At 35.9% G+C, this 26,585-nt stretch overlaps 1 protein-coding gene across 1 annotated transcript; it reads left to right on the plus strand.

The window, feature by feature from the left end:
- Positions 1 to 22,714: 22,714 nt before the first annotated feature.
- LOC109185076 lies at positions 22,715 to 25,370 on the plus strand. Its single transcript, XM_019335072.1, has 9 exons — positions 22,715 to 22,786; positions 22,963 to 23,233; positions 23,340 to 23,445; positions 23,544 to 23,668; positions 23,736 to 23,787; positions 23,905 to 23,989; positions 24,481 to 24,765; positions 24,849 to 25,076; positions 25,236 to 25,370. Exons 1-9 carry the CDS (start codon positions 22,715 to 22,717, stop codon positions 25,368 to 25,370), a joined length of 1,359 nt encoding a protein of 452 aa, XP_019190617.1.
- The last annotated feature ends 1,215 nt before the right edge of the window (positions 25,371 to 26,585 follow it).

Raw genomic sequence — 26,585 nt, forward strand, 5'->3', positions numbered from 1 at the left:
CTCATGGCTTTCAATTCCAATTATCCATCCTTGAGACCGACACTTGGGGATTTCACATCTCCGTTTACACTTTCCATCATTCCATCCCACTAAACTACAATCATCAAATGGTCAAGAATGTCAAAATGAACATTAAGTCATGGTCGAATGGTAAAACTGGGTCAAAAAGTGAAGAAGGTCAAATAGACAAATGTTAAAGGAGTTTCGAATGGTCTAAGATTGGGCAAATGGTCCGAAATTTCGAACAGTCAGAGGTAACTGTCAAGCAAGTGATGCGGAAATCAAGGCGACAGGGGGAACGTGTCAACCGATAATCATTCTGAGCCGTTATGGTAACATTTACTTTTACCATAATTATTTTTCGATTATAGTGGGAAATTGCTTTTCCCACTTGTGCACGTTTTGTACCATTTGACACCAGATGAGACATATATTTAATGTGTCTCTCTCTCCTATTTAATGCACATATCACTTTTTGTATTTCTCTTTCCTTATCAGCCCACTCATCCTTATCACTTTTTGTATTTCTCTTTCCTTATCAGCCCACTCATCCGTACTTATAACCAAAATACCCCATCATTATTCCTTTAACTATTAAAATCCTTGAGGGCCAATAAAGTCTTTTGTCCAATTGCTATTAAATTTTCAAAAATTTCAAATACCCGTTTATTAAAGTCCAACCCAATTCAAAAAGGTATTTAAGGTTAAAAACTTATCATTCCTCTCACTTTTGAGCGAATTGCAAAAAGTAAAGCCACACTACTCTCAAACTCTTCCAACTCTAAAACTCATTCAAGCTTTTCGAAACTTTCATTAATGGCGTCTTCTTCATCAACCAGCTCTAACCCATCCAACCCAACTAACGACCTACCACTCTCCAAGAGTTGAGCTATAAGGTCAAGAACAACTTAATGTTAGACAGGGAAGGACTGCTCAAACTCTCCACTGATAGATGGGGAAAACTTGCTTTGCAACTAATTTGGGGAAACTAGGCGGAGAGAAATAACTCATCGGGGCTAGGGCACGGCTCTCTATGGGCCTCGGTTCGAGGACCGTTGTCAGCCTAGCCTGACATGGCCTCAGGTCACGGGCCATAACATGGCCCGTGACCACGTCCCGTTTCAACGGAACGGGCCACTTCGCCCTCCGTTGTCTAGACCCGGCTACAGGTAGGGTCCGATCCAGTCCCAATTCCCACTTGGTCCTCCGACTTTGTACAAAATCCAATTAGGGTCAAAATTGAGTGTAGCCCTTCACTTTTAGGCATTTCAATTTCTTAGTCAATCCTTTGACTTTCTCAAATTCTTTTTCGGGATTACTTGAACCAACATAAACTCAAAACGAATCTTTGTTTAATTCTTTCTTAACGAAGATGGACTCTCTCCATTCTTACTTTACTTGATTAAAACGCTATTTTCAAAATTACTTTTAACATAAACTCTAATCGTTCCCTAACGATTTGGCTTATTATTCCTCACTAACTTGTTCCTACAAGTTTCAGTTTCACATTCAGCACTCTTGCCCAACTTTTCCATAGCATTACTATTTAACACTTAGATTCTTAAATCATTCGAAACAGCACAAAAGACAACAAGAAATAAGGCAACTCAAAAGCACTTAATTTCCAGTTTAGGGTGTTACCTTTCTCCACTCCACATCCTCCAGCCTGGGTCTGCCCCATGACCATAAACTTGCCTGATCCGGCTCCTATTGCACGTCTTAGCTGAGCTCCTCCTCGCCCCTGATTGCCATTTCTATGAGAACCTCCTCTAGACTGATCTCCTCGACTCATCCCTCTGCTGGGTGCCTGGCTAATCGGACCTCTAGGTGGCTGACTCGGGGTCGTACCATGAGATTGCCCCATCCTCGAATACCAACAAACTGCAGCTCTATGACCCGATCTCCCGCATCGAAAGCAATTCACGGGTGCTCCTCCACAAGTGGTCTTAGGATGATCCTTGCCACACCTCGGGCACACCATACTCCTCTCACCAGATGATCCCCCAGATCCTATGTAACACTCCTAAATTTTAATACTAATGTTAATACTAGAAATGCCACTTCCCCAGCAACGGCGCCAATTTGATGCGTAGTATATTTGCAAACAAATAATTCTCGGAGTACGAGTTATCGATTCACAGGGAAGTGGTTGTATCAAGCACTAGTTACTAACTTATTCATTAGAGCTAATCCTAACAATTACTTAGATGATTGATTGGCATAAAATAAATAAAATAAAACAGATGTTCAGGATTTTGAAAACAATAAGAGAGAAGGTGAGATTCATGGGATTCAAGTATTTAATCACCTAGTGCCAATTAACGTTTGCAATATTTAGTTTGGAATTAAGACTTGTATGGGAATGTAAAGTGGAACAGAATTACTCCCGTAATTTCTACCCCTAGTGAATTTCCACTCCCGTGGCTTAAACACCCGATAAGATCGAAGATCAGCATTCAATTATTCACAATTATTACCATCTCCCGATGCACAACAATCTAGAATAAGATTTCCCCAATAAATTCCCATTTCCCAAGGTCCAACCATTAGGTGCAATCGTGTGTGCCCTAATTTATGACCCAACTCCCATTGGTGACACAAACATGGCTATGAAGCTAGTAACTATGGCCATTAATTACAAGCATCAAACAATATTATCACGATTGCAACACAAGTATTAAACCCAAATAATAATAATATATTAAAGAAACTGAGAGCTCAGACACATAGGTTCATAAACACTTTTACCCCAGAATCTCTAAAGAATTTAGCCAAGCATGGCTAAATTATACATAGCAAATATAAATAAAGAATTACAAATCATCAAAAGAGTACAAGAATTAACTAGACGATTTTCCCAAATCTCCCTAGTCTTCTTCTTGCTTTCCAAGACAACTTGTGGCTCTTGATTTCTCTCCTTCTTGTCTCCAAGAACCTCTGAATTCTAAACTATGAATTGTAAATTATATATTCTAATTATTTACTCTAAACTAAACTACTTCATTAGGGTTGAGGAAGGTGGGATTTTATAGTAGGCACAAAGCTAGGGCAAAATAAGAATTTTCCTAAATTAAATAAGGAAGTTGCCGTCTAAAATTGAAGTTGGAACATATTTGTTGCTTCTTGATTTTGGAATGTTGGTGCATGTATTGAAATTTGGAATTGAATTGGAAATTTGGAATTGCTGAAACCAACGCCCTTTTCCTTATGCTGTAATTCCGCCTTTTATTTAAAATCCAAAGCAGCGCCCCTTTTGCATGTCGCGTCTCGCTCGACCCGTCGAAAAGCAACTCGACGCGTCGAGTAATGCTGATTGTGAATTGCAATGTTTTTGGAAATTTTCGACGCGTCGAATTTCTGGACTTCGAACTTGTCCAAAATTGTTCCAAATTTATCCTTGAACTCCCCTTGCTCATATCTTTGACCTAAAATGGTTCAAAAATACTAACAAACACCGTAAAACATTCAAAACAAGTGTGAACCATAATTAAATGATAATAGCAAGGAAAACATGTATTAAATAAGCAAAATTAAAAAACTTAATTACTGGGATGATTCAAAATAACTATAAAAACAAGCACCGATGTGATAACATCAAACTTTTAACGCTTATGAAATAAAGGCAATTCTATTATCAAATCCCAAACAGAGCATAATCTAAACATAATTGTCGGGGTGCTATGCCACATCTGAGCTGGAGAACTCAGATGTACAGGCTAAACTATCCTCAAACCAATATCTATTACAACTTCAAGGCACGCAGGCCGATAATAGAACTATCTGGCTAGATCCATGGGTCCGACTAGCGCGCTTCGGAGCTACTCATCTGTGCCTGAAAGCCAAAATATATATGTTCAGCGAATAATGCTGGTAACCCACTTTAACGCGTCAAGTACAATATAGGTAGATATATATAAGGAAAATCATGCACGCATCCTAAGGTCACAAGACTATTCAACATCCATCATATCAATAATCAATTACTATTTCAGTCACAATCAACAGTAACACGTATGCATATATGGTGGTGCCGCAGGACCATTCACATGACCCGAACCTTGAGTTCCATTGCCAAGGGGTCAGTGCATATAGCCCTGACATGGCCCTGCAGCGCCCTACTTGTACCACAGCACAAGGAGATTGATCGCAACCAATCAATGAACCGCAGCTCATTTATAAACGTTTGATCGCAACCAAACAGTGGACCGCAACCCTATTATCATGTGTATCTGATCGCAACCAGAGTATGGACCGCAACCATATATATATATATATATATATATATATATATATATATATATATATATATATATATATATATATATATATATATATATATATATATAACAGCCGATGGTTCTCAACCAATCCAACTGCCTGTATAGCCGACCGGTCGCAACCGATCGGGTTAACACCTGATGGTTCTCAACCCATCAGATGGTCACTATAGCCAATTGATCGCAACCAATTGTGGTATCATGCACAATTAACACAGAAGCCAAACAACATGCAACCCACATTAACACATAGTGAGGGGGAATCCTTGGTGAACATTTATCCTAATATAACTTATACGTAACACACCACTCGTGACACTCCTAAGGGATCATACACCTTCCTCCTAGGCCAACGGGATACCAATTCAACTAGCATGCAATACACAAGACTCTTTTATCCTAAGAACGGTACCCGATACATCAAACTAGACTTGCGCACGACAAACGGGGTACAACGGGACACGGGGAAACATCAAACGGGGAAAAACACCACGGTTAGCACCAAAATTCCAGCGGGTGCCCGGCGGGCAGTCGGCGGCCCGCTGGGAAGAGGGCATGGGGCAGCGAGTATGTGGCGAGTACCCCTGCCCCCACCTACCCCCCACTGACTCCTATGTAATATTTGGTCCCGGGATCCTTCGTGAAACCTGAAACCATGTCCAGACGCATTCAAACACAAACGACGACACCACGTATTCAAGTAACGGATTTAAACCAAGAACCACACCAAATACATCCTAACACGACTCCTAAACATGCCAAGACTCAACACCCGAACATGCAAAATCCCACCCAAACATACCAAAACCACATAATACGAAATCCTCGTTTATTACCCTAGGGCTCTAGTCATAATCACAATACAAGATCATTCATATAACTTGTCATGGTATCAAGAACATCAAGATTATCACATAAGCATCAAGATTAACACATAAACATCAAGATAATCTCATAAACGCAATATCAATTTCAGGCAAAGCTTTATCAAGACTCGAGCACAGAATCATATATCAAAGGAGCCAATGAAGAAGATATAGTAAGGAAAATAGGTTTTGTTGAGACATGGGTTACCTCTTAGCCTTAATTAGAATCCTTGGCTACTAAGGTTCTTTCTCTAAGATCTCTTCCTCGTGGTTTCTCCTACGTTTGGTGATGGGGAAATTCCTGGGGATTCTTGTGTGGTGGAATTTATTGTTGTGGGGTTTCTAGGTGCCTCCTCGGTCCTTATATATATATTTAAGAGTCCTAACTAAGGTCTGAACGGTAAGGGTTTACTTATCCTATTCCTTATAGGACTAAGGGTCTATTTTAAGGATAAGGGTCCATGATCCATGGTGGACCCTTCTTAATTAATTAAGGGAATTTAAACATCTTTTAATGGTAAGCAATTAAATAATTAGTCTGGGTTAGAGGCCGTAACACGGGGTGTTACATTCTACTCCCTATCTCATCACCAGATTCTTCCTTTCTCCACCTCGATTGTCGTTTATGCCTGCAGAGTTGAATCTATGTCCTTTGCTTGACTGGACATCCAAACTCTCGTTCTTCTTTTTCGATCCAAGCATGGCACCTCGATTGAGTTGCTGAATCCTGGAGTGACCAGCCGCTACGTCGTAAGCCTCAATCAAGGTGGCAAACTTCGTTGCAGCGAACAACTTCTGTGCATCAAAATGCAACCCTCGTACAAACTTTCGAGCCTTACTGGCCTCATCTAGGCCTAAAGTGGGAGCAAAACAAGACAACGCCACAAAACAGGCATGATACTCCTAAACTATTGAGCTTCCTTGCTCAAGGTGCAAGAACTCTTCGTATTTCGCAGCCTTCACATGCTCCGGGTAAAACCTCTCTCTCATTACTGCCTTGAACATCTCCCAATCGAACCCTTCTTTTTCCTTAATAGCCGATCCTTCCATCACCTACCAATGGTCAGCTTCTCCTTGAAGGTAATACACAGCAGACTCTACTCGCTGATCCGTCGGGCAGCCTACCACGTCAAACAGCTTATCGAACGTGCGGATCCAACTCTCAAGGATCTCCGGGTCCTCTTGGCTAAAGTAACTTGGTGGATTACGTCCGCTGATCTTTCTAGACACATCCCCGCCAGTGTTGTTTCCATTCAGCACTGCGGCTCCTATCGTCTGAGTCAGCTGCGTGAGCTAGCGTAGGCTCTCAGTCAGGTCTGTAGAAGAAGATGCTCCATGTCCTAACGATCTGGGAGTCTCTTCCCTAACTCTTCGTGGTGGCATCGCGATAGTCCTTTGACATGATCAGAACGGATCGTTCTTGTTGGCACAACTAAGGATTATCTTTAACTAACTTCTCTATTCTTAGAGCAAGGCTTACAACAAACAAACATACACAGGAACAAGCAAAAACTCTTTTACTTAGCCACTTACACAAAACCTTTCTCTTTCAAACCTTAACTTTCAAGGTTCATTACTTCTAGCTTTCTTAGCTTTTCACTTTCAACTTGAAACTCTTGGGGTCCGTTTACTAACAGAAAAATATTCTCTGTTTTCTGTTTTCTAATTTTTTCAGTTTTCATTCTCTGTTTTCCATTCTCAGTTTTCTATTTAGAAAACTTGTTTACAAACAGAAACTGTTCTCTATCTTATATTTTCTAATTTTTCAGTTTTCACTTAAAATTTAGTTTAGATAATATTAACATATTTTGAACTAATATTTAAAATATGTTTTTTTGGATATATTCATTTGAATGACATGTTTATGAATATATACCTTTTACTTTGAATTCTAATATATGTGAGATTTCAATATTCGATATCTGGACTGAACTTGTATTATGATGTAACATAATTAAAAATATTCAAACTAATAATCTAGTAAGTTCAATCAAAATCTAAAACATTATATAGAGTTCAATTCTTAATTTTGATAATGTAAATAATGTCTAACTTTAAAGTGTAAACAAATAAATTATGTTTAAATAAGTAAACTAAGTAGAGATGATAGAAGATAGTGATAAGTATAATAAGATGATATTAAATGTAATCATAATAATGTGGTTATAGTGATATATAACTAAATAAATGAAAGATGATTCTGTTTTCCATTTTGAAAACAGTTTTTAAGTGTGTTCCAGTTTTTCAGAAATTTCCAGAAATTATTTTCAGTTTTCAAAATGGAAACTGTGTTAGTAAACATATTTTCTGTTTTCTATTTTCCAGTTTCCGGAAATTTCCATAAATTTCCAGTTAGTAAACGGCCCCCTTTTTCTCTTTCAACTTCTCACTTTTAACTTCTCTACTTTACTTTCAAAAGATAAGCAAAAGCACTTAAAGCACATTGATAAAGTACATAAACAGTTAAGCAAGCGTAAGGTAAACTCACAACCTCACCACGTTCCCTAACCGATACTTAGAGTTTCTCTTAACTTTGGTCCTCATACTTAGAAATTGAACTTAGAGTCCTTCTCATCTCAAGTTTCATAACTTAGGGCTCTTTTCCCAATCTTAATCTTCCTAGGATTCCCACTTAAAGTTCTCTTATTAACTTGTATTTCTTATTTTCTTAAGACTTCAACTTAGAGGTTTTTCCTTAACTTGTCCTTCCTAGGACTTTTACTTAGAGTCTCTATACTCAATCCTAAGGGTCAAAACTTCCTAAGTCTCCCGCGGTTCGTACCGCTCTGATACCAACTTATAACACCCAACTTTTCTTAAACTTACTTCACAAACTAAAACCAAAATAAGATAAACTAAGCAGCGGAAAAGTAAACTTAATTAACAAACTTAGTAGGAGTGTCACCTCCACAACCACCTTCTCACGGTGATTGCACAGGCTAAGGGTGAAACTAAACATCAAGTCAAACTAACATCCGAATAACTAGGGGAATACAACCCCGGTGTCCGGCACCAACAAAAGAGATAACATACTACAAAAAACAAATAACAAGAGTTTAGACTACAAGTCATCTAACTAACTAGTCTAACTCATACTCTTTCGTACATACGAGCTGGGCCCACCTGAAAGGGGTTAACAAACAACAAGTAGCATGCAAAATCGATTAGCACGAAGCTAAGTATAATGCCACTCAACCCTGTAAAGTAAATACAGTATATACTTTGGAAAACAGAGTTTACATTCTTGAATCAACCACTTAAACACTTAAATCATACTTTGGCGTTAGCTTCTAGATGCTTGCAACCTAAGTAATAAGTAGGCATACTTATTCAATAAACAACTTATCACATTCTCATCTCATGAACAAACTAAGCTTCTCATTTACTCAAATAAACTCATGCTTCCTCATATAATTCAAATAAAAATTTATGAGTTGTCATATACTTATCATGCATTCTCTTGCAAGACATATAACTCACCACAAGCTCATACTATCAATCACGCAATCTAGTGCAAGACGTATAACTCATAAGCAATTCATGCTATGAAATAACTCATAAGCAATCTTATGCTACTAATCATGCAATCTCGTGCAAGATATATAATAAGCAAACTCATGCTACTAATCATGCAATCTCGTGCAAGGTATATAATAAGCAAACTCATGCTACTAATCATGCAATCTCGTGCAAGATATATAATAAGCAAATCATGCTACTAATCATGCAATCTCGTGCAAGATATATAATAAGCAAACTCATGCTACTAATCATGCAATCTCATGCAAGATATGTAATAAGCAAAATCATGCTACTAATCATGCAATCTCGTGCAAGATATGTAATAAACAAACTCATGCTACTAATCATGCAATCTCGTGCAAGATATGTAAGTATAGGTACATATACATATACACTCTTTTGTAAAAAGAATACTTTTTCTGTGGAGGTTTCTTAGAGCCAAAAATGACTCGCTTTGCTTCTTCCTTTCTTAGAGTCTCCAAGACTCGCTTTCTTAGAGTCGTGTTGACTCGCTTTCTTAGAGTCTCAATGACTCGCTTTCTCTTACTCGTGGGCGTGGCCGGGTCTCACCATAATGTGAATGGACCCATTGGGCACGGCGTATAGCCAGCCAATCTCTCATCCCGCCCACAGAACCAATCTCGTGGTTCCAAAAACTCAAACTCTGTGGAATCAAGTATCGAACTATCAATGTGCACCTCCCTGACCAGGATTCCAAGCCTGGCGGGCAGTTTCCAACCTTGTAACGTGGGAATACGCCGCGTTACACGAAATAGGACCGCAATGTCCGTTGCTTTCTACTCCGAAAGGACATAGTCCAAACGGGTCCTCCAAAAACAAGGTTTTCCTCACAATAGATATATATAAATATATCACTCATGCATCTCAAATATGCAGCACTTATCTTATGCAAAAAAATGCACATACTTCTCAACTCATTCTCAATAGACAAGATAAAGGTTTTCTACATGGAAATGAGATTTTAGAAAATAATACTTAGGCTCACATTGGCCACTTATGCACTTTTAAAACATGAAATGCTCAAATGCACTTTACTGTAACATATGCTTCTACTTTCTATTCACTGTGAAACTCAACAAATTTCATAAATCATACTTGTAACTCATAACTTAGCAAAACTTCTCAATAAACACTTAGCAAGTAGTTGACATGCTATTGGAACTCAAAGATACTTTTAAAACAACATGCTCAATATTTAGAACTTGGCAGTGAACTTCAACAATTTATAACAACCACTTCAGACATGCTTTGCTAGCTAAAATTGACCATTTAGGCTCATGCTTCTCTATTCAACAATCATACTATGACATACTCAGAAAATAAATTAATCCAAGTCTGCAAGTTCACAAGCTCAAATACAGTGAAAAATTTCCAAATACTTCTGCAACATTTTCTTGTACAAAAACATTCATAAATAGCTCAAAACTTAACCAAATTTAACGAAACCAAAGCCAAAACGTGCGTCGAGACGGCCCCGAGGTACCGAGCAACAATGGCCCATGACACCCTGTCCAAAATGACATGTAGCTGAGCCACAAGGGCCCGGCCACTACATTGGAGGCATTCAACGGACCTTGGGGCGGGGCTCAACTAGGCCTGCCCCTCAGACCGCCTAGCCACCGGCTCTTGGCAACGGCCCTCTCCTAGGGTCGTTCCCTAGGCCCGATTGGCAACGGCCTTAGCCAACGGTCCCCTTGTTGGGCCGTTGGCTGGGACCGGTCAACCTACTGGTGCACACAGTCTGTGCACCAGATGGTTTCTTCTCATCTGCAAAAATAGCTCAGGCATTTCTAACTCATCCAAAACATCAACAACACATCATAGACAAGTAATAGATCATTTAATAGCTCAAGTACAACATATATCTAGTATTTCTACTCATTTCGACTCATCAAAGACTTCATAGAGTCTTGTAAAAAGCTTGGGAGTCCATGGGTTATACCTTTGTAGCTTTATCTCCTTCTAGCTTGGCTTCCACCTCCCTCTTCAGCTAGCTACAACCTCCTTCACCTCCTAAACATCTCAAACAAACGATACAACCAACCTAACTTATAAGCTCAGAGAAGGATGGAAGCAAAGATGAAATGGAAGGCTAGGATTAAAAGGGAAAAGATGAAGAATACTTACTGTGCTTGCTTGTGTTCTTGCAGGGGAGCTCAAGGGTGGAAACAAGAGGCTAAGTCTGATAAGGGATCAATATATAGGAGCACAAAACCCTAGGTTGATTCCATATGATTGGTTGGTGGCAAAAATGTAATAACTTTAGCTAGAAAGGTGTTATCAGACAACTTTGGAGTGGTGTGGTCCACCAAGCTTCATGAACCAAGGGCTAGATTTGCTATTTTAAATAGTTTGGGGTTGAAAAAGGAATTTTCCCAAAATAATTTCTAAATGAACACTTGGTTTAAGCTTCTCAGAATTCTCCCGGTTTCACTCAGATATATTTCTTAGTTCAAAACGTGGCACGCAATGTACCTGAAAATTTAGGATATTGAAATTTAAATCCATTATTGGTGTCAAATCATATTTAAAAAGGCTCAAAATAATTTATTCGACACCATTTTCTTCATTAATATTTTATGGAGTGAAAATTGGCTATTTTGGATCTTCTTAAAACCGAATTTATAAAATAAATTTTTGGGTTGTCACACATGCGGCCTGAGGAAAACTTCTCACTCGAATGGTTGGGAACCTCCTCTATTCCTCTTTCCACCAACATCGGCAAGATCCATAGAGTATATGTGAAAAAGTTAGCAGAGAGAAAAGCAAAGAAAGGCAAAACTAAGGCAGTGGAAGATGAGGTGTAGGCTCCTTCCCAAACCGAGAAGACCTTTACTAAGGAGATGAGAATGACCCAAGCCTTCTCTCGGTTTGAAGCAGAATTCATAGATCCAAAACCTCAGGCTGGACCGAGCCAAGCTATGCCAAGTCCACCATTGAGTCCAGTCCGAGATGTTGATGCAGTAGCAGACCGAGCTGTTGCAGCGTGAGAGGTTGTTGAAACTGTTGACCGAGAAGTTGTTGCTGAGGCTGAAGTGTCTAATGTTCCTACGAATGATCAAGTCGAGGACACAACGAATGGTGAAGATTGTGCTCACCGAATGGTACCAGATTTGTTAGCTCGACTGGTTGAGACAACAATTGAAACGAATGGTCAATCCGAACTTGTTCGAGAGGTTGAACGACCGAGCAGTGAAGCTGCCCCACTGGCTAACATTTCGAGCAATCTCCAACCACTCGAGAGGTTGAAGAACGGAGTGGTGAATTTCCTCGAGAGGTGGAAGTTCTAGTAAGCTCTCGTCCCATATCAATCATTTGAGAGGTTGTATAAATGAATGGTGGAGGAGACCAAACTACCTCTTGTGTACCTGAATAGCCTTCCATGTAGTTTGGAGATGAAGGCACTGTTCGAGAATCCGAGTCTGATGACTCATCCAACTCTGGTGGAAACTGGGAAGCACCAATTGGTATGAGTTCGGATAACTTGTTTTCTATAAACCTTGAACAGGTACAAATCTCTGGTAGACTCGCCTTTGTTGTTACTGCTGCCCAATTCGCTGATTTTGCTAAGGAACATAAAAGACTTATGCGAAGGGTACACAAAGTAGTGCGCAACTCTGTCAAAGAGACTGCTAAGACCAGATCAATTTTGGTTAATGAAGTAGCTACTACACGAAAGGTGGTCTATTCAAATAGTCGTCCAACTGAGCCATCATCAGTGGTTGAATCTTTAACCTTCATGGAGATGACGATAAACAAGATGATGACCTATGTATCTCACATTCTAAAATACCAAGCACGGATCATCAGCAACCAGTACTTCACCAAAGATGACACCGAAGAAATCAAGGATGATATACGCATGGTCACTCAAAGCCTTGGTGATCTGCGTGCAAAGGTCGACATCTCAAACCATGGTATTTCCTCCTTTCGTTGTTACAACGCTGATAGTGATGATGCCAAAAAGAGGGGAAAAGGGGAAACCAGCCAAGGGTTGCTAGGTCAAGGATTGCGAGGTCAAGGCTCTAGCAAAGGAAAATGAGACAAGACTACCATCACCCCGGGTGGTGAAGTAATATCATTCGTTCCTTACCAGGAAGGAAGTGGAAAAATGTTTTGAGGTGAAAACCTTCCTGTCTAGATAAGGAAATGGAGCAGCAGAAGAAAACCAGAATATATAGCTGACTGCAACTAAGCCATTGAAGCTCAAAACAAGCTGGATGAAGAGAACTACTGTGAGAAAATAAGAGAAAGATAGAAGCCTACAAGGCTGCCAAAGAAATCCAAGAACGCCTTGCATCCTACTGGAAGGGTATCCGGAATGACTTGGACAAAAAACTAAAAGGGATACTTTTCAATATTATGAAAGATAATGGATTCTCCCTTGCAACCACCGCTGAGTGCATTAGATGGTGGAGATGCGGTGTAATTGAAGGCGAAAATGTCCTTGATGTTTTCCACAACTACCACAACTTTAAGATCACTCTTACTTCTGATCATTTGATTGTAGCGAGAAACATTCTAAGCTCAAGGAATTAAATCAACAAAATCTTGGTTAGGGCAGCTGAGAAGGCGAATAAGCAACAACAAAAACGAGGTTTGAAGTTGCACAACTGAAGACTTTTTGTAATATTTATTTACTAATGTTTTTTGACCACTGAATGTAATTGTAATTATTTTGAGTTTATTAATAAATTTTTTTTTTCAGTGTGGTTGCGTAGTGTTTTAAATTTCCAGTAATTGAAATTCGTTAGAAATATCTTGTCGAGTTAATGACCGATTTGGTCCTCCGACTATTGTGAAACTACCGATTTGGTCCTCCGACTATTGTGAAACTACCGATTTGGTCCTCGACTATAATCCTTACCAAATTAAGTCCTCAACTTTCCAATTTTTGCCCGATTTCGTCCTCTGTCTCTTTGACCGTGAAGCCTCCGTCTTTGCCAAGGACATTAATGTAAATACACACATGATTAACGTAAACACACACCGTGAAGCCTTCGTCTTACCAAATTAAGCCTACGCCCTAAAAAATTTCTTTGCCTTTTCGGTAGCGTAATCAACTTCCGTTCCACTCTATCCAACCACCATAATTATCGTCATCTCTCTCTCTCTCTCTCTCTCTCTCTCTCTCTCTCTCTCTCTCTCTCTCGCCACACTCTCTTTCACCATGATTAGGATAGCAACAAGCAAAGGAGGCCCAGACCAGAGTACTGAAAGAAAGAGGCCATGTGGTTCAAAATAATTCTGATGTGCAAAGTTTTTCCAGTTTGCAGCTAATATTCGGTTTAGCCTCTTAGCAACAGAAACTCCTCCTAATGCAATAAGGAACAAACACATTTGGAAATTAATATTCTTCCTTGAGACGATAGTTACTAGCATCAATACAACATGGAAGGAAAGTAGGCCTACCAGCCAATGTTCCGTCTAATCAATGGCGTGGAAGAAGCCCAGCTAAATTTCAACGGCGGGTTTGAGACCGGACTGGAACTCGGCCGTGAATTTATCGACAAGATCAGCCATTTGGTCCATGTGGGCATTCGATGCAAAGTTCAACTCGCCATACTCTCTTTGAATTGGTTAATGAAGCTAATAATCGTCGTTTGCAATGGCGATCCTTGGGGAAGACAGAGGCTTGGCAGTCAAAGAGACGGAGGACAAAATCGGGCAAAAATTGGAAAGTTGAGGACTTAATTTGGTAAGGATTATAGTCGAGGACCAAATCGGTAGTTTTGCAATAGTCGAATGACCAAATCGGTAGTTTCGCAATAGTCGAATGACCAAATCGGTCATTAACTCTATCTTGTCAAACTCTAATTATGGGCTGAATTGTAATGAAAAATCAATTCAAGTTTAAAAACATTCTATAATATGGGTATAGGTTTTGGCATCATCAAAAAGGGAAAAATTGTTAGGAACATTTGTAATTTAGATTTTTTTTTTGATACCAAAAGTTAGGAATTTGAGTCCCCTACTTTTTTTTTATCTTTTAGACTTAGGTTATTTCTGCTCAAATTCGAATAGTCTGAATGATATCTCAAGAAGTTACATTTTAGATAAACAAAATAGTCTGAATGTTAACTCGAGAACTCACGTTTCGGATAGACTAAACAAAGTTCGTATAGTAACTCAAATGGTTACAATTCGAATAGCTTGAAGTTGAAGACTTGAAGAGTTCGAAAAGAAGATTCCAAGATCGAAAGGTTGCAAACGCCGAATGGTGGAAGGGCCTACCTTTCGAGTAAAAAGGTGGAACGAATGGTAAAGTCAAACATTCGTATATGAGAGCTAGTAGAGTGTTAAGGTTCGAAACGTTAACTCGAATAGTGACAATTCTCTAAGCCATTCGAAAAGAACTGCTCGAGACATTCTCTAAGCAAACAGTTCGAAACCTTAAAACACTAGTAAATGAGACCAAGGCAAAGAGAGTCCTAGGCTCACATCCAAAGGTGGATTTTCCTTTAAAAGTCTAGACATTCTGTGCATAACAAAAAGATATATTTAGCGCAAATTAAGTGTCTAACAACTGGAAAGTTTGACAAGTCTACCTAACTTCCGGATTACACGCTGGTCAATAGACGTTTGAAATAAGTTTTTCTCTAACGGACACATTTATAAAACTCCTATAAATACCTTCATTCAAGACTGAAGAAGGTGTTGGTCTATTCAAAACTTATAAGTGTGAAAAGCAATACTCAAGCAAGACTAGTGAGAGAGAAAAATCTCAAAGTTCTTATCCAGATTCAAAATACTTGTGCTGCGAAGGAAGTTCAAATCCATATTCAAAGAAGCCAAGCTCTTAGTTGGATATTGAAGAAATCTTATCTTCAACCATTTGTATCTCTACTCGGTAGAAGTAGAAAGAGACAAAGTAAACTCGGTGTTGAGTTGAAAAATCTGTGGAATTCAAGGTCGGCTTTGTGTTCAAGGCTTGAACGTCCTTTTTGTACTAAAGTGATAGTGCAAACCTCCCTAAGTGTTTTAAGGAGAGAGTGAAGTAGGCTGAGTTGGCCAGACCACTATAAAAATCGTGTTGTCTCTCTATCTATCTTTTACATTATTGTTTTATTTGTTGCATATCATTCATGCAAACTTAATCTTTCAAGAACAAACTATGTGCAAAACTAACTAACAAGGGGTATAAATTATTTCCGTTGTGTAGAACTCTCGAATCGTTGAAGTAGCAAAAATAATAATAATAATAATAAATAACCCTTCGGAGCTTCGTCTGCAGAATTGTTATTTTTTTTTTCAAAAACTATACAAGTCTATTCACCCCCCCCCCCCCCCCCCCTCTCTAGACTTGTAACCCCTACCCACCAGGACCAACAATGACAATTCATTGGTAATTCCTAAAACATTCTTCATTAATCATTAAGTGCAACAAGAACACAAAATCAAAACATTGAATATTCTTCAATATTCCAAATGCTTATGTTTTTTGTTTTGCATCACTAACATCCTACTTTACTTCTTCAAGAGCGTCAATCAACGAAGAAAATAATTTTACAATGCACACAGTGCACGATAATGAGATCCCCAACGTGTATTACAAGGACGTTGTAAAATTGCTTCGTTATTAAAACTAGTTCCCATTTCAAGTACATCAACAAATATTGAATCAATCAACACCTTTAATTGTTTGTCTCATCGTAAGTTATCCCTACACTTACATGAAGCACACATTGTAATGCACATACAATTGTGAGACAATGACAAACAAACAAAAAAAAAAAAAAAATATGAGTCATCTTCATTTTCCTATGCAACCCACAATTGCTAGTTAGTTGTAATTGATGAGCAAAACAATGAACACAAAAAGCATTTGGAATCTCATTCATAATCAAAGTTCTAAGACCATTGAATTCACCTTGTATATTACTAGCTTGCTCCAACATAGCCATGGCCTCATACTCTTGAAATGCTTAATCCATGCATTGTTATATGATCTTTAATGGCTACCTTAGCTTAATAGATATAGATGCAATATCACAAACAAGAGTTATTTAAAGAAGACGTTCAATAATATGCCCACTTGAATCGACATACTAGATAAACACAATCATATACTCTTTAACTTATATATCTCTCGACTAATAAACTATTATTCCAAATAATTCTTCATCACTACTAGAAAAATCTGAGTTGCAACGGAATATTGCAACAGAACTGATAGAGAATATTCCCCGAGTATATCTCCCTCTACGTACCGTGTACCTATATATATATATATATATATATATATATATATATATATATATATGCAAACGCAATTAAGTGTGTTTGCACAAATTTAATTCTCGTTCGCACACACTTAATCTAATCTAGACCATTAAAAAATATTAGATGGATACACACGATTTGTTCTCACGTTCTCACCTAAGCATGTGTTCTCATTGGAACTCTACTATGTATGTGTGTGTGTGTCTATATATATATATATATATATATATATATATATATATATATATATATATATATATATAAAATCAAAAAAATAATTGTAATTATAAAAGAATTCAACAACCCATGTTTAATTATAATTATACTCTTAAATCAAGAATTTATTTCTGGCAGAAGTTGCAACAAGATAAAGCATGGATCATGCCAATTAATAGGGTTTTGTGTTGCAAAAATTATGCTCAAATACTATCCAGTGATGGTGTTTCTCTCTAAAACAACTATTGCACAAGTTAATTTTATGAAAAATTATGCCACAAGTCATAGTTATGCATTCTTGAAATATTTACTTTTATGAAAAATTTGATAATCTTGCATTGATATACGCTAGGATACCGAATTATACTTTGATAAATTCTGAAACACTAATTTAAAAATACACATTGGGCATTAGACTATTAATGCAATGCGCGTGTGGTAACTAGTATATATATAGAGATTACCACACAATTAGCATAATAATTACATGGAAGAATGAGAATGATAATTTATTTTGTACTAATAATATATTTTATAACATTGATTTTATTTATGCAAAAATAAAGAATAGTATGTGTAAATAATGATAATATGCAATTTGATGTCATCTTAATAAACCTACAATATTCTTATAATGAACCTATAGTATTATAATAATGAACCATAATCAATTATACTTTTTAATGGGCCAACATTACTATATAATAATAATATAATAATAATAATAATAATAATAACAACAACAACAACAACAATAATAATAACAATAATAATAATAATTTTTGTACTGAATATACATTTTGAATATACTAAATGTACATTATTTTTGTACTGAATGTACATTATACAATATAATGTACACTCAAAACAAAAATAATGTATATCCCTTGAATATAATGTACATTATTTGTGTATTGAATGTACATTATATTTACATTAAATATACATTATTTTACAGTAGACCAAATATGGTCCACACAACTTGTGTGGACCATGGTTCATACAATAATGATTGAATATTTTAAATTATAAATATTTAGTAAGAATAAGTGGGTTGGGGCGCATTTAGCCTACCAAACCACTATGTTGTGGGCTGGAATTCAGCCCGGCCTGTATTATGCATCACCGACACCTCTATATAAATATGCAATCGTTATGCGTTGGACCCGTGTCCAGCATGCTTGCTGGACACGGGTAACAGTGCCGTTAGGCACTGTTATCTCCTTTTTTTTTTTTTTTTAATTTCAGACCGCTTCATTGTAAGAGTATATGTTCATAATTTTATTACTATATGTTAATAACTATACATTCATAACTCCATAACTGTACGTTCATAACTCTATAACTGTACATTCATAACTCCATAACTGTACATTCATAACTCCATAATTGTACATTCATAATTTTCGACGCTCTATGTTCACAATTTTAGAGCTCTATGTTCATAATTTTATCACTATATGTTCATAATTGTAAGTTCATAATGTTAGAGCTCTTTGTTCATAATTTGATCAATAACTGTACATTCATAATTCCATACTGTAGATTCATAATCTCATAACTGTAGATTCATAACTCAATAACTGTAGATTCATAACTCTATAACTGTACATTCATAACTCCATAACTGTACATTCATAATCTTCGAAGCTCTATATTCACAATTTTAAAGCTCCATGGTCATAATTTTATCACTATATATGTTCATAATTGTAAGTTCATAATGTTAGAGCTCTGTGTTCATAATTTCATAATTGCATAACTGTATATTCATAACGGCATAACTGTACATTCATAACGGCATAACTGTACATTCATAATCCAAAAAAAAAAAAAAATAACGCCGTTAACGGCAAAACGCGCGCGATTTTTTTTTTTTTTAACTAAATGACGTGTTTTTTAAAAAAACGACGTCGTTTTGGGCCCGTGTCCACAATTCAATGTGGACACGGGTCCAAGGCATAATTTGCCATAAATATGTAAATGAATTAATTACCTAAATGGTCCCTTGACTATAGCGAAATTATCAATTTGATCTTTGATTATTTTTTTTAACCAATTAAGTCCCTCAACTTTAAAAATTTTAACCAATTTGGTCCTCCGTTTGTTTTACTGTTAGTCAATCGTTAATTTGGGACCAAATTGGTAATTTTGCTATAGTCAACGGACCATTTTGGTAATTAACTTTAGGGGTGGACAATTCGATTTAGTTTTCTCGAATCGGACGGTACCGAACCGAACTAGTTTGGCTCGATAATATACCGAACAACCGAACAGTATTGGATTCTTGTATACTGAACCGTTCGATAAAAAAATCGATCCGAATTGTTCGGTAAAAAATTGAACTGAACCGAATACCGTTTGATTTTTTAAAAATATAATAATAATAATAATAATAATAATAATAATAATAATAATAATAATAATAATAATAATAATAATAATAATAATAATAATAATAATAAATAAATAAATAAATAAATAAAGTAAATCCAAGTCCCTTGCCACTTGCTCTGCCGTTCAGCTCATATTCTCACGGGTATCTCTCGTAAATGTTTTATTTGATTTCTTTATGTTTTGTTATCAAAAGTTCTATATTATGTGTTATGGTGTTTATATAGTCCATATCCAAAGTCTAATATATAACAAAATAGCAATCCAAAGTTCAAAGGGTATTCGGTTCGGTTCAGTTTTTACCGAACAATTCAGTTTGGTTCGAGTTTTTACTGAACCGTTCGGTATACAAGAATCTATTACCGTTCGGTTGTTCGGTATACTACCGAATCTAACTAGTTTGGTACGGTTAGGTTCGAGAAAACTTAACCGAATTGACCACCCTTAAAGTTAATTACCAAAATGGTCCCTTGACTAAAGCGAATTACCAATTTGGTCCCAAGTTAACGGTTGACTAACGGTCAAGCAAGCGGAGGACCAAATTGGTTAAGATTTTTAAAGTTGAGGGACTTAATTGGTCAAAAAAATAGTCAAGGACCAAATTGATAATTTTGCTATAATCAATGGACCATTTCGGTAATTAACTCTATGTAAATTGATTAAAAATGGGCCAATTTGACCAATTCATTTTCTCCTTGACCCAAGCAAATTTTAATGTGGACCATGAAGTAAAACGGGGCAATTTATATCGGCAAATTATTGCATGGACCATGGTCCACACAATTGTGTGGACCATGAATATCAGGTACGTTTTTAATATATTAAGGGTACATTATTTTTGTACTGAAGGTACATTATATAAAATAATGTACTCTTTAGTATATTAAAAATGTGCTTTCAAAAATGTACTTTATATACATAAATAATGTACCCTTAGTATATTAAAAATGTACTTTTTATTTATGGTTCACACAATTGTGTGGATCATGGTTCATGCAATAATGATTGATTTATATCATGGACCAAGGTTCATATAGCATTATGGATCATGGATCAAAACAACGAGGTACAAAATTCATACTCATAAGGTACATAATTTCATAACACAACAAAAATTATAACACAAGACACATGTTATATATTTACTTATTTTTCAAATCTGATTTAGTCATTTAGGTACATAATTTGTGTTCATAAACACAAAATTTCACAACACAAGACACATAAATTCATATCATAAGACACAATTACTAATTTGTTTCAGGTACAGAATTCATACTCTTAAGGTACAAAATTTCACAACACAATACATAAAAACTCACAACACAAGACACATACACATGCACCAGGGTCCACAGTTCACTGTGAACCCTGATCCATGGTATAAGGATTGGTAAAACAACGTCGTATCATTTTAATTACACTTTAGTTTCATTTGAAAATATACGTTATTGTATCAGCTATATTTTTTAGTTTCATTTGCCACACACACTAGTTTCATTATAGTAATGTTGAAGTATCATTTTAATTACACTTCAAATTCATTTGACAATATACATTATTGCATGAGCTATATTTTTTAGTTGGAAAAAGTGTCAAATTGGCCCCTAAGTCGGATGGATAGTGCAATTAGGTCTCCTAAGTGAAAAAAGCTCCATTCAAGTCCCCTAAACCTGTAAAATTGTTCAATTAAGTCCAAGTTGACTTGTTTATCAGGTTAGATGCATACGGTGTTGACACGTGCCCTTCTTTTATTTTTTATTAAAAATATTATTTATTATAAATTAATTAAAATAATAATAATAATTAAAAAGAATTTAAAAAAAAAAAAACAGCCGGACGGCCACGGCTGTCCTTGAAGAAGGAAGACCGCCACTGGCTGTCCGGCCAGTGGCTGTTTTTTTTTTTAATTTAAATTTTTTAATTATTATTATTATTATTATTTTAATTAATTTATAATAAATAATATTTTTAATAAAATAAAAATAAAATAAGGACAGTGTCAACACCGTATGCATTTAACCTAATAAACAAGTCAATTTGGACTTAATTGAACAATTTTACTGGTTTAGGGGACTTGAATGAAGCTTTTTTCACTTAAGGGACTCAATTGCACTATCCACTCAACTTAGGGGACCAATTTGACACTTTTTTCTTTTTAGTTTTATTTCCACACACAAATTTCATTATAGCAATACCAAAATATCGTGTTAATTATACTACAATTTTATTTGACAATATACATATATGTAACATGATACGCCATTGGTTCTCGATAACATCAACAAAATAAAAATTAACACCATATTGGACCATGATCCATTGTATAATAACTCAATTGTTATATCATGGACCAGCGTTCATCTTGCATTGTGGACCCTGGTCCAAAAATTATGTGTATGCAGTTGACATATTTTGTACCAACAGTTAGCAATTCATGTGCTTGTAAATAAATTGAAAATGTTAACTGCAGACACATAATATGTTGTTAAAATATTATGTATTGGCAGTTAACATATTATGTGTTTGTAGTTACGATGTTATGGGTCTATAATTAACATATTTTGTGTATCTTCAACTTATTTATAGTCATATAAATTGTCAACTGCATATACAAAATATGTCAACTTCAAACACATTATTTGAATATTATTTTGAACTAAAGTCTACAATGTAAAATAAACCATAGTCCATGGTGTAATCTATCTATATCTATCTATATACATATAAAAGTCATTAATTTTCAGCCAATGAAATGCCTTCATTTTCCCGCCATCCAAAGCTACACTGTTTTTTTTTTTTTTTTTTTGGTCATTCAAATCTGAACGTATCCCACCTAATTTGAAATACTTTTATATTATTTAATTAGTTTTTTAATCAGATTTCAGAAGATATCAGATTGGCTTCAGATATTTAGGCTAATATTTAGGTAGTTGGGTAGAGTTGGTATGGGTATGGCCTTCTTCATACTATGCGTGCATTTTAAGTTTCCAGGGGTATGAGATTGCTATCAAGTCTATAGATTTTGTAATATAATAATACGTATAGGATGTCATCTCCTGGGTTATATATACATACGCAATGATACATAATTTTCTAACTATGCGAAGAGAGAAGTGAAAACCAAAACAATACAATGTCTAGTAAGCAATAAAGGTTAAAGAAGTTCCAATTTGCAGTAACCATCTCTAGAGGATGTCTGGCCCTTTCATCCTTGGTGCTGAACTTCATCCACAGCTTACTACGAAGGCGATTAAGCTGCGTTGTGTAAGGAATTATGTTGTCACTGAAACAAAGGGAGAAAACAACATAAGAAGCCAAGAGTGTGTTTTCGTAGATCAACAAGTGTTATTCCTACATTACCTTCTTATATTTTTTTTAAGCTTGTCTTTAAGTGTTGCTAGGTTCTTCTAACTATGTTATTTTGGTTCTTTGAAATATAGGGTATGTTCATCCATGTGCACATACCTAAGGACATTGTTTGCAAATACAAGAATGAATTCAAGGAGGGGCAAGTTTATGGGATTAGGAATTTCCTATGTATCACAAACTTTTTCAAATACAAAACAAGCACTTTGCGTTATATGATAAAGTTTAAGCATGACACTCTGGTGAAGCAATATAAGCATATCAATTTCCTGAAAACTATGTTTCGGTTCAAGAGTTTCCCTGCTATACTTTCAAAACAAGATGTTGATGAGAAAGTTTTAATGGGTAAGTGATTCATAACCAAAATTGTTATCTTCAAATTCCTTGATTTAAACATACAAAAATATCCTATATGACATATTGTGTTCTTAACATAGTCCTATGTTTTTAGATGTGATTGGTAGAGTTGTGGAGATTTATTCCCCACTGGAGAAGGTAATAGCTGGAAAAAAAAAAAAAAGAACTAGGTTGATAGACTTTGTCCTTAAGGATATGAGGTAAGTTTTGCTTCTTTATTTTCCACATCTGTGTATTACAGTTAGTAAGCTATATATTACATTCTGTATGTCTAACTTTCTTACAATTATGTGTGCAGTAAAAATCCTATTAAGTGCACACTTTGGGATGACCATGTGGATCAACTTCTTCCTTATTTCAACCAAGATGTTGTTGAACCACTGATACTTTTGATCCAACTTTTCCGTGCAAAATTTATGGACAGTAAGTGTAACTTAGTATTTACTGCACACATAATTTGTTTACTTATTTAATCTGTTATACTTCGCAGATGGTGAAGTGCGCATATGCAGCTCTTTTGATGCAATGAGTGTACCTACGAAGTCTTTCCTAATTTAATGGTTGTTTCCTAATGAATCATTAATTGTTTTCTTGGTTTATTGTTTTAGTAGCTTCACATGTGACTCAACTCAATTGCGGTGTATTGATTCTTCATCTAGGCTTGGTGTTGGTTTTCCTAATGGTAGTGGTACTTCCAAGGAAGTGTTGGTCAGTTCTATTGAGGAGATTTACAGTAAAAAACATGTAAGCTATAGTTTTTTGCTTATAATCTATTTCTGTGGGAATATAGTTACCTAAACTGTAACTTTAACTATGTATATAAGGCTGGATTTATCAATAATCACTAAGTAACTAATGGTAGTGCTTATAATCTATTTCTGTGGGAATATAGTTACCTAAACTGTAACTTAAATTATGAAGTGCTTATAATCTATTTTTGTGGGAATATAGTTACCTAAATTGTAACTTTAACTATGTATATAGCGCAGGATTTATCAATAATCACTAACTAACTAACAATAGTGCTTATAATTTATTTTTGTTGGAATATAGTTTCGTAAACTGTAAGTTTAACTACGTATATAAGGTTGGATTTATCAATAACTAACTAACATTAGTGCTTATAATCTATTTCTGTGGGAATATAGTTACCTAAACTGAAAATTTAACTAAGTATGTAAGGCAGGATGTATAATAACTAACTATTAATACCTTTACTGTGTTATGCTGGGCAGTTGGGGGAGTATTGGGTAGCTGGTCGAATTGTTGGTGTTGAGAGTCTATGTGATTGGTACTTTATCTCTTGCAAGACTAATTCTTACAAGAGAAAGCTGTCTGAGAGTCGAGGGATGCTCTATTGTGCTAGGTGTAATAGCTATTGGCAAGAAAGGATTGTGAGGTATAGAGTGATAGTTCGTGTTGCTGATGAAACTGAGGATGCTCCTATGCTCATATGGGATCGGGAATGTGCTGATTTGGTTGGTATAGCAGCTGCTGACTTAAAGGAGAAGTATCTTGGGGTATGCAAAATTTTTTTTAAAATCTTCTTACCTGATTTGTGAGGCTAAACCTTGACACAATAAGTGGTATGAAATTTTCCTAGGGTAATAACTCTATTCCAATGGAGCTAAGACGTTTGTGTGGGATGTCTATGCTATTTCGGATAGCTATGAAGAAAGATCAAGTAGAGAGTTATTACCCTGCTTTCACTATTCTACGTGTTTGTAGAGATGAAGCAGTGCTTACACAACACTGCTCAGGTTTCTTAGCTTGCAACCAATCTGAGATCATGTCAGCTGATGGTGGTTTGGATGTTAGTCAAGCCTGTGAGGTAGATATCTAAACTACAAAAAGGAATGCTTTTAACAAATGACAAACACTTAATAGGTAACGCTTAAGTTTTTTTTTTCTCATTTAGTAAGTGTTTGTTAGTGATGATGAAGAGTGTGAAGGACTGGAAATTGGTTCTGAAGACTTTGACAAGGACTAGTGTGTTGGGCTGGATGAAATTCCTGCGGATCTAGACGATAGGGCTGTTGCTATTCCTCTTAAGAGGTGCCTAATGAAGGATTTTGATGCTATTGGGAGCTCAAAGAAACCTAAGGTTGCTGACTTGCTGTTGTGAAGAAGGAGAAGTAAATGGAGTAGCATTAAAGGGAATAGGTTGAAAATGGCTTGCACTAAGACTAGGTTTTATGTTTTTGGTAATCCACCCTAATGTTTATTTTTGCTGGTGTGTTTTGAAGGCTGAATTGGTTGAACTGTAATATTAAGATTCACTTAATAGTATGGTGACTAGGTGTAGGTGGGTGATGATGTTTTGTGTTTTTGTAAATTGGCTTTGTCTCAGTTGCAAGCTGTTATCCAAGTCTACTTAATGTAATGCTAATTTCAACTCTATGTTTCCTAGGCAAATAGCTAGGGATTATCTTCACATAGGTATAGGTAGGACAACCACTTATTAATCAACCATTTATCATATACTGTCAACATCTTGACAAAGAAAAAAAAAATTACTCAACTTGAAAAAAAGGCAAAAGTTGTAAAAATAAATATCTGAAAACAGATTACCAATATTTGATATTAGGTAATATCCTGATCCCAATAATTTTCATCAAAACTTTCTCCAAAAAATTGGCAGACATTAGAGCTGTCAAAACGGGCCCAACCCGTCGGGGTGGGCCCATTTAACCCGTTTTTACGACGGGTTGGGTCATGCAATTTTAGACCCGGCCCGACCCGTGTAACCCGGGTCCAAACGGGCCAACCCGTGGGTTACACGGGTTGGCCCGTTTAGCCATTATTAATTTTATTTTTTTTAATATATTTTAGTTTAAGTGTAAAATATTTGCTTATGGCAAGACTTAAACCCATAACCTCTCAATTTAATTCACTTCTATTACAAACATCTAACCAATTAGACTAATTGTACTTATTGTTCATATGTTGTATGGTTATATATTTAATTATATTTAATTATTTATATAAATAATCGGCTTTACTAGAAAGCATGTTTCAACTGTAGTACGTAGAATATAATTTTGTTCAAGAATGTATATTTTTTTTTTTTGAATGTATATAATGAAATTATGATGCTAGAAATTCATTTACACAACAAAAGTCATAACTTTAAATAGTTAAGCGAGCTGAGGTTCATTATTGATTTACGGTACAAAATAAAACAAGTATCAATATAGATATCCTTGGTACATAAACATATATTGCTCAACTATTTAGACATATACCACAGCTATACCGGCTGTACGTCTGTACATGAGTAGTTGTACGGAGACTCAATTGTAAATTATTTATATAAATATATAACCATACAACATATGAA

Source organism: Ipomoea nil, unplaced genomic scaffold (assembly GCF_001879475.1).
Source record: "Ipomoea nil cultivar Tokyo-kokei standard unplaced genomic scaffold, Asagao_1.1 scaffold1310, whole genome shotgun sequence".
Classification (NCBI taxonomy): Eukaryota; Viridiplantae; Streptophyta; class Magnoliopsida; order Solanales; family Convolvulaceae; genus Ipomoea; species Ipomoea nil.

Coding starts and splice junctions, on each gene's coding strand:
- LOC109185076 (XM_019335072.1), top strand. CDS start 22,715: ATGTCTGGCCCTTTCATCCTTGGTGCTGAACTTCATCCACAGCTTACT. Junction 23,446..23,543: donor TTTGTCCTTAAGGATATGAG/GTAAGTTTTGCT, acceptor TTATGTGTGCAG/TAAAAATCCTATTAAGTGCA. Junction 23,788..23,904: donor GCAATGAGTGTACCTACGAA/GTCTTTCCTAAT, acceptor TTCTTCATCTAG/GCTTGGTGTTGGTTTTCCTA.